Source organism: Macaca thibetana, chromosome 2, assembly GCF_024542745.1.
Source record: "Macaca thibetana thibetana isolate TM-01 chromosome 2, ASM2454274v1, whole genome shotgun sequence".
Taxonomy (NCBI): Eukaryota; Metazoa; Chordata; class Mammalia; order Primates; family Cercopithecidae; genus Macaca; species Macaca thibetana.
The window spans coordinates 2,039,206-2,048,574 of NC_065579.1; the positions used below are offsets into that span (position 1 = coordinate 2,039,206).

Consider the following 9,369-nt stretch of genomic DNA (forward strand, 5'->3'; position numbering starts at 1 on the left):
TTAAGAATCAGATTCTGACAGGCAGAGGAGAGCAGAGGTGTTGGGAAAATTGTTTCATGTAGGAACTACTTACTGTGCCTCTTGCTCTGTGCCAGGCACTGATGCGAGGAGTCAGGTAGGACCAGACAGACGTTCGCCTTCATGGAGTGAATGATGGTTAAACAGGACTTTGTTTGTAAAACATGTAGTTGGGTTCAAGTCGATTCTGAATCGTTAGCGTCTGGTTCTGCACAGTAATAAAAATTCATCTTCTGAATTTGTGCCCAAGCCTTCCTGCAGAGTTCCTACCTTTTCCGCACAATTACAATTGGCCTAACAATTTTGCATATTTGCAAAAAGACGCTAAGAACAGACTCCTTTTAGGTGATAACTAGAAGTAATTTGGAGCCAAGTCATCTGGGCAGGTGGGGTCAAGCTGTTTTTTGTTTTAAGAGGATGTAGGGGTTGTAGAAGTGGTGCTTAACTCAGTTAGGGGTCGATATCTCCAAAGAACTGACGAAAAGTGTTTGAAACAGTCACTACATAAATGTGTAGATTCCATGGCAGCAGAGACTGCAAGAGCTTTATTCACTAGTGTTCCCAGCACTTGAACCATTATAGATGCTCAGTACATTTTGAGTGTAGGTGACCATTTTTAAGGACAAATCTTTTTTGCCTGTATTTTACTTAAGAATTTACATATACCGGCCGGGCGCGGTGGCTCACGCCTGTAATCCCAGCACTTTGGGAGGCCAAGGTGGGTGGATCACAAGGTCAAGAGATAGAGACCATCTTGGCCAACATGGTGAACCCCCGTCTCTATTAAAAACACAAAAATTAGCCGGGCGTGGTGGCATGTGCCTGTAGTCCCAGCTACTCGGGAGGCTGAGGCAGGAGAACCGCTTGAACCTGGGAGATGGAGGTGGCAGGGAGCTGAGATCGCACCACTGCACTCTAGCCTGGGTGACACAGCAAGACTCCATCTCAAAAAAAAAAAAAAAAATTTACATGTACTGCTTATTCTGAGAACCTAAAGTTACTTGTTTAGAGGGAGAAGAGCAACATGCGGTCAGACTTGGTTAAATATTAAGTATTTGCTTTTATCATGTGTGTTCTTCTGAAGAGGTGGCTTCTAGTCCACCTTTTTGTTTTGTTTTGTTTTGAGTCAGAGTCTCACTCTGTCCCCCAGGCTGGAGTGCAGTGGCCCAGTCTTGGCTCATGGCAACGTCTGCCTCCTGGGTTCAAGTGATTCTTGTGTTGCAGCCTCTGGAGTAGCTGGGATTACAGGTGTGCACCACCATGCCTGGCTACTTTTTGTATTTTTAGTAGAAACGGGGTTTCGCTTTGTTGGCCAGGCTGGTCTTGAACTCCTGACCTCACATCGTGTGATCCACCCGCCTCAGCCTCCCAAAGTGCTGGGATTATAGATGTGAACCGCCGTGTCTGGCCATGGTCCCCTTTTGTTAGGGGGTGGGTGGGGGGCGTTATTCACATAACCTCTGACTTCACTCTTGATGTGGAGAGAGACGCACAGAGGTTGAGAGTACTGGGGACATTTTGAAACTCCAGCAAGCTTCATCTTGGTAGATATTTCAACAGTGGACTTGACCATATTCAGTATTCAGAATGAATTTTAGTATAACTTTCCAGAAACTGAATGTTAACCTTTTCTGCAGCCCTCAAAAATAAGGAGTGTATCAGAATATCTAAGGCTGGAATGTTTTTCATTTAGTTTTAGTTGTTGATGTCTGCCATGGGTTCCTTTCCTCTGTGGAGCACTGGCAATGATAAAGACTTTCTTTTTGACTTGCCAGTATGTAAGTTTCAAATGCAGCAGCTGACTTACTGTTGGGAAGGGCTGGCTATAACCATCCCATAAAATGTTCTGATTAGACAAAGCCAGCATCCACAGTCTGGGTGCAAACTTGAATACAGGAGGTCTGACTCCCCCTTAACAATATGAAATGGAGAGTCTGAAATAAAATTCCAGCTTTAGCCAGGAGCAGTGGTGTACACCTGTAGTCCCAGCTACTTGGAAGGCTGAGGCAGGAGGATCTCTGGAGCCTGAGAGTTCAAGGCTGCAGTGAGCTCTGATCACGCCATTGCACTCCAGCCTGGGTGACGGAGCAAGATCCTCTCTCTTAAAAAAAAAAAATTTGTTCCAGCTTCTTAATGCATACTCTGCCCAGTTATGGGGCCACAGCCTCCTCTTTTCCTTCTGTCTGCTATGGGCATGTTCCATTTTTCACCAACTGATGGAACACAGCATCTGTGTTGTGGTTTCTTTTTAACCAGAATATAAGAAAGTATTTGCTGACTGAAGCCAGAGAAAAAAATAGACCTGAATTTCTTCAGGGTTGGCAGACTGCTGTTACGAAGGTAAGTATGTGATAACAATGAAACCCAGGCATGTCCAGGGGATGGAATTATGTTAAGGGTGGGTGCCTTTAAGAGTATTTGAAGACTGGTGACAGAGATACCAAGGAGAGCCTGGAGGCTCCAGGGAGGCAGCTGAGAATAAACTTCAGTCTAGTATCCATCATCGCTGCTCAGTTGCCCAGTGCTTCCCGGGAGCAAATCACTTCAGTCACTTCCTCCCTGAGGCAGTTGCTAATGATGTGTTTGCTCTTCCGGGGGGAAAAAAAAACTTTTTTGGGTGGCACTTGCCTCTTGCATCATGGCTCTTATTTCCAGATGACCCATATAGACCCAGAGGAATGCTGAAATGACTATTTGGATCCACTGAGGGGGAGAAGGTGCACTGGGCTACTTGCCAGGCATGTGGGGAAGATAGCCCAGGCACTTCAGTCCCACCACCGTCTGGATGCAGCACCATGTTTGGCCCATGACATTCGAACTGTGAGGCAGAGTGCCCAGGCACAGCCGCTCATTCCTGTCGTAAATACCAGTGTCTTCCATTGATGGCGGGCTGTATTGTTTCCAGTGTTTTTGTGTATTAGATCTCATTTGATCCTTATAACCTGTGCGGTAGGCAGGTCATCTACGGATAAGCATCATCTTTATTTTGTAAATGAGAAAACTGAAGCCCAGGTGTGATTTTCCCCAAAGGACATCAGAACTATTGATACAGAGTCAGGTCCTTGAATGCAGGTCTGTCTGGATCATTGACACAATGTTATAGGCAGGATCTTGAAACAAACCTTTAACCCAAACCCAAAGAGACAAGATTTATTAGTTCATCCTTGAACCGAACCAAATGCTAAATTTTAAAATTAAGCTTAAGTTTTGTATTTTGAATAACCTAGTATACCAGGTGAAACCAGAACTAGTAAATTTCCTGAAATTACCCAACTAAAAAATCTAGATATTCTAAATTTAGTTAGGATCTTCCGTATCCCCGCTTTGGGCAGAATACAGTAACCAGTTCTTTTAAAAACATACTGTTGGCCGGGCACAGTGGCTCATGCCTGTATTCCCAGCACTTTTGGGAGGCAAAGGTGGGCGGATTGCTTAAGTCTAGGAGTTCAAGACCAGCCTGGGCAACATGGTGAGACCTCATCTCTACAAATAATAAAATTAACCAGGCGTAGTCCCAGCTACTTGGGAAGCTGAGGTGGGAGGATTGCTTGAACTCAGGAGACTGAGACTGTGCCACTGCACTCCAGCCTGGGCGACAGAATGAGATCCTGTCTCAAAAAAAAAAGCCCCATCACAAAAACCATACTGTTTACCTTCACAATTTCTTTCAAAGAATAGGACAGGGTCGTGTGATGTGAGATCTAAAGCGAAGACGGCTCAGTGGCGTTCTCATCCTCCTGGCGTCCAGGGGCCGGGCCTGTGTTCCCAGCCACAATTCCAGTTTGACTCCATTGTCAGTGAATTGATAGCAGAACCCAGTATTCAAATGCATGTTTTTAAAATAGGTTTTTACATTTGATTTCCCATTTCTCATATTTAGGTAAGACATTGTTCCATAAGTTGTGGTTGTCACCTGATAGCTCTTTTTATGTGGCCACGTGCCTCCATAAAATTAGATGCTTGAGATACCAGAGGATATACCAGCTGTCCTGGAGAGAGAAAAGTTTCCTATCCTTTGCACATTTTTCCATAAAGGAGTTTTTCTTATCTGAAGAGGAGTAATTGATCTTATTTTAATGACTGTCTTGTTTTTCCCCTCAGTGTATTCCACAACAGAAAAATGACAGTGACTGTGGAGTCTTTGTGCTCCAGGTAAAGAAAGACTGCTTTTCAGAGTTTACACCGTGTGAATTGAGTTTGTGGGGTTGAGAGGGGAGAGAGGGCCGTTCCTGTGTGTGTATATGATGCTAGGTACAAGCCACAGAGTACTCACCTCCCCTTTGTTGCTGAGGAGCAGTAGTTTCTGCATTCTCAGATGTTATCATTAGGAAGAACCACCTTCCAGGGATCAAGAGTGAACTGTGGGTATCATCCATGTCTCATTGGAGGTTATCAGTAAGCCACATTGGAGACTGACTTGAATTTGTCCGTATCATAACCTTTGGCATTTGCAGAATTTAAAAAAAAAAACCATTGGCAAGCAATCTGCAGGTCTGACACAGAGTGATTAGATTTTAAATAAGGGCCACATTGAAAAACTGCCGTCATCTCCTTAGAGGTCAAAAAGCGCTATGGAAAAAATTCAGTTATACATTATATTTGTGAAGGAAATTACAGAATATGATGCGTGAATTTAGAGATTTGCAAAGATCTTGGAAAACAGGTTCATTTGTGTACCTCATGCATGTTTGGGGTTTTATAAACAAATTCTAGTTCCCACTTAAGGGCCATGATAGGTCTAGCTGCACTCGCAGCTAATTCCTCCTCTGGGAGGAATTTAGGCCTTTTCATCAGTTGCTGCTTTTCACAGTACTGGGTCAGGAGGGAGAGGAGATTCCAAGCCATACACTAGCTTGGTCAGTTGACTATAATTTGGGTAAATGCTTAAAACAGTGTGTTTTTACAACAGTTTAAACAGACATGAAAATGCTGCCTTAGATCGGGGTCCCCAACTGTCCACATTAGGTTCTCATAGGAGCGTGAACCGTTGTGAACTGCAGACGCGAGGGATCTAGGTTGTTTGCCCCTTATGAGAATCTAACTAATGCCTGATAATTCATCCTGAAACCAACCCCCTCTCCCCCAAGTCGGTGGAAAAATTGCCTTACACGAAACCAGTCCCTGGTGCCAAAAAGGTTGGGGACTTCTGCCTTAGACACTATTAGGTCTGCGTTTAGTAAAATAGAACGGGCTGGCACACAACTCCAAGTGCCACTGAAGTGTTTCTGAACCTTTGCAGTACTGCAAGTGCCTCGCCTTAGAGCAGCCTTTCCAGTTCTCACAAGAAGACATGCCCCGAGTGCGGAAGAGGATTTACAAGGAGCTGTGTGAGTGCCGGCTCATGGACTGAAACTCCGCAGGGACCCTGGGAAGTCTGACCAAGTTGGAGCAGATGGTTTGTTACTTGAATCTCCAAACACTTAGTTGAATTTTTACAGATATTTCAGATCAGTGGTGTTGGGCCACTATTGTTACCTCAAATTTATTTTTTGCCCTTATTCATTTCTCCAGCTACCATGTACTATTGTTTAATGTTCAGTTTGGTTTCATTTTTAATTTTATGGTTCTGTGCGTCCCCCATATTTAATATTTATTATTCAAACGCATGCATATAGACAGAGCATGCAGTGAAGAGTATTAAAAAAAAAAAGCTTAGTAGATTTGGTGCAGCTTTTGAAACTTAGTTAGACGTGAACTGAATACAGGTTTCAGATTTACTCCCAGAACCTACAATGCAAGATGTTTTTGATACAGCATATGCTGAGAATAGTAAGTGTTCCCTGGGGCATTAAGGGTAGCTGGGGGTGGTTTTGACAAATCCAGTCCTGTTTTACTTTACCAGCGGCACCTTTCACCACCTTCCTTCTCCAAGTGAGTCTTAGAGAGTGCGGTCCATTCCTTTAGAAGGGTGAGATGAAAGTGGTTGTAAACTGACTGGTGTCTTCTGTTTCTGGAAGCACACTTGTAAGCACAGTGGCTGCTTTGGGAAGAGGAAGTGTGAGAAAAAGACAGCAACCTTGGAGGCCAGTAACAATGACAGATTTCAATTGTGGTTTCAAGAATTATAATACATGGCGTACATCTCATAAAGGCTTTTGCTGAAATTCCCTGAATTTTTCTGTTTTCGACCTGTTAAAAAAATCTTAACATCCATCAGACTAGTGGTCAGACAAATGAGAATGCAGCTGTTCTCGGAGTAATTTTTAAGTTGTCATTTCCCTGTGTTGCCTCCCAATTGGAAGAAGTTAAGGTTTACCAAATGCATTTCTATTTCAAGGGTATCTGAAATTTAAACATTCAAAACTGAAGGCCGACTGACTTTAGATGTTTTGCAGGTGGCTGGAGAGAAGAGGGAGGGTAATAGAGACAACTTAGCCCCATGGGAGCACAGCAACCGTGTCAGGTTCTTTCTCCGGTCCCTTTAGTGACCTCAGTAGCATGCAGGGCACATGTGGCTTCTGCGTGGCCAGTGCTGATGACACTAGCACGGTTGTTTTTCTCCTTCCATTGAACCTCATCTTCTGAAGAAAGGCCCAAGAGGCCCTTGTCCATACACTTAGCTGCGTTAGGATTAACGTCACGCATCTTACATCTTTAACCCAGCCTTTCGTGACATATGGAAAGATGTATGTTAAACCTACCCAGTGATCCTTTCAGAATCGGGAGGAAAAACCACCAACGTTGTTTTTTCAAACTCAGAAGTTTGAATAGAAAAACACCAAGTAAGTGGCAGAAAATTCTCGAATTTATGCCTGCGTAGGTTTGGAGTGTTGAAAAAGCTAAAATGTTTGGTTTCACTTGGCCCTAAGGTATGGCTGAGAGAAGGCTGACTGCCGGCAGTTGAGGGTTGAGTCCGGCCGTGTTTACATGCAGGGTTCCCAAACACCAGTGGTGACACTGGGAAGCAGCCCCAGCACTTTCCTCTCCTGAGTCCTCCAGACTCAAAAATCCTTAATGTCAAACCAGGTCAGTGTTTCTTACTGTGTTTCAAGTCGTTAAAAAGACTGAGAGTAGAGGCACTTTATGCTGCTATAGGTGGGGTTCTGTCAGCGTCAGGAAAAATGACAGTTTAGGGTAAGGAAGATCTCTTCATGAGTTTTTCAAACATAGTTATGCAAACATGAGATTTTTCAAAACATATACCAGACATTTGCCTCTAATTTTTTTTTTTTGGTGGGGGTGCAGTATACCAAAGTAGCCAGCCAGCCAGTCACTGGGCTGTCAGTTCAAAATGTCTCGTACTTCAGAGTGAGGAGGTGTTTCAGTTCCTCTGACAGAACCTGGCATGCAGGAGACACAGAGTTGTTCCTATGAGAAAACCAGTGCCCAGAGTGTGAGCTGCCCAAGCCCAGTGACTCTTCCACTTCCAGTCTAATGCTTCATAGGGCACCTTGAGGCGTGCTGCCCGGTGTGGCTTAGACTAAATGTTGTTTGTTGTTGTTGTTTTTTTTTTTTGAGTCAGGGTCTCGCTGTCCCTCAGGCTGGAGTGCAGTGGCGCGATCTCAGCTCACTGCAACCTCCACCGCCCAGGTTCAAGCAATTCTCCTGCCTCAGCCTCCCAAGTAGCTGGGATAACAGGTGTATGCCACCGCACCCCACCAATTTTTGTATTTTTAGTAGAGACAGGGTTTCGCCATGTTGGTCAGGCTGGTCTTGAATTCCTGACTTCAAGTGATCTGCCCACCTGGGCCTCCCAAAGTGCTGGGATTACAGGCGTGAGCCACCGCGCCTGGCCAATGTTGAGTATTTTAAAAGTCATTTTAAAATATTTGTCATCGATGAAACTTGGTTTCAGCACACATAATTGCTTTCCCTCTCTTCTTGTAATTAGGTGTAAACCTCTATAACTCAAGTCCTAGATTAGAATGTCCTTTGTCCTGATGTTTGCAGTAATTGCTTCCTTGGTTAATAAAGATATTTTTGAAATATACTCTGGACTGTTGGTGAAAAGAGGCAGGCGTGGCTTCACTGGTACTAGTTTGGCACTGAACTGTTTGGGTGCCCGTGAGGTGGGCAGACCTTATGCTTTTAATTTTTGAGATGGAGTCTTGCTCTGTTGCCCAGGCTGGAGCACAGTGATACGATCTCGGCTCACTGCAACCTCTGCCTCCGAGATTCAAGCGATTCTCCTGCCTCAGCCTCCCCAATAGCTGGGACTACAGGTGTGTCCTTAATTTCTATATTTTTATTAGAGACTCGGCTAATTTTTGTATTTTTAGCAGAGATGGAGTTTTGCCATATTGGTCAGGCTGGTCTCGAACTCCTGACCTCAGGTGATCCACCAGCCTCTGCCTCACAAAGTGCTGGGATTACAGGCATAAGCCACCATGCCTGGCCTAGACCTTATGCTTTTGAGGTTGAGTGCAGGCCTTGTGCTAAGTGAAGTGCTACTTTTAATGAGCCTTCAACAAGCGGCCCAGTCCTCTCCTCAGCAAACTTATCAGGTTGTAGTTGCTTCTTTACAGTGGTCTTTCCTTTTATTGAATCTATAGCAGTGAATATAGATTTGATTCAACTTTTGGTTACGTTCTCTCAATCCTAATCAACTTTCATTTAGCCTCTTAAGAAAGGGAAAAGAAGGTGCTGCCAATCATCCCCAAATTATGTTTTTGGCTTTGCATTCTATTTTCTACATAGCACTGAATCTGAGTAACACAGTCATTCTGGATTTATAGTTGGAACAGAACAGTAACAGACCTAACTGGGACTCAGCCAGCACTAGCCTCATCTTAGCTGCCCCTTTTCTCTGCATTGCAGTTTACTGCTTCCCTGGGCTAGACATAACTGGGGGTTCTGGGCAGGTCAGACTCTTCAGGCAAGACAGTGTATTAGTAGTATGAATTCGATATACTGATTACCTGCTCTGCCTAGTTGAGAAACTGAATTAATCAACAGTTACAAAGCATATACTTTGTTATGTGCTAGGCCTGGCCTATAGATAATTAAGACGGCCCGGGGAATACCATCAGAGAAGTGCTAATTGTATTTGGGTGTTACAAAAGCAGACCTAGACAAAGCTGTTCACTTAACTGGTACCTGTTGGGTCAGAAAAAGAATTTATTTAGAGATTATGATCATGTAAAATTACAGTACTCAACCCTTCTAGCAAAGTATTTTTTTGAAAAATAAACTAAATGCCTTTATAAACTTGTGTTCTCTTGTGTTGAGTAACATGTACTGTCTGGTGAGGAGTATTTTTTTCTCATGACATTCCAGTCATGACAGAGGTCATCTAGGACGTGAGCAGTGCAGGCCCTAACCAGCTTACCCTCCGAGCAGCAGCACCATCACCCGAAGTTTCTACAATGGAGATGTTCTGTATTTGCATCTTAGCTTGACTGAGAAACTGCA

The 9,369-nt window shown here is 44.0% G+C and overlaps 1 protein-coding gene across 5 annotated transcripts in view; it reads left to right on the top strand.

Annotated features, from left to right (window-relative positions):
* SENP5 (SUMO specific peptidase 5) overlaps positions 1-9,165 on the top strand; it is a 73,181-nt gene extending 64,016 nt beyond the window's left edge. For 3 of the 5 annotated variants that reach the window (XM_050779152.1, XM_050779156.1, XM_050779153.1), the window contains 3 exons: positions 2,275-2,358; positions 4,120-4,170; positions 5,258-9,165. In XM_050779152.1, the coding sequence (XP_050635109.1) occupies positions 2,275-2,358; positions 4,120-4,170; positions 5,258-5,368 (246 nt within the window). In that variant the 3' untranslated portion in view covers positions 5,369-9,165. The remainder of the gene's footprint in view (positions 1-2,274; positions 2,359-4,119; positions 4,171-5,257) is intronic. The other 2 variants (XM_050779155.1, XM_050779157.1) reach the window with 1 other exon arrangement.
* Positions 9,166-9,369: the final 204 nt, after the last annotated feature.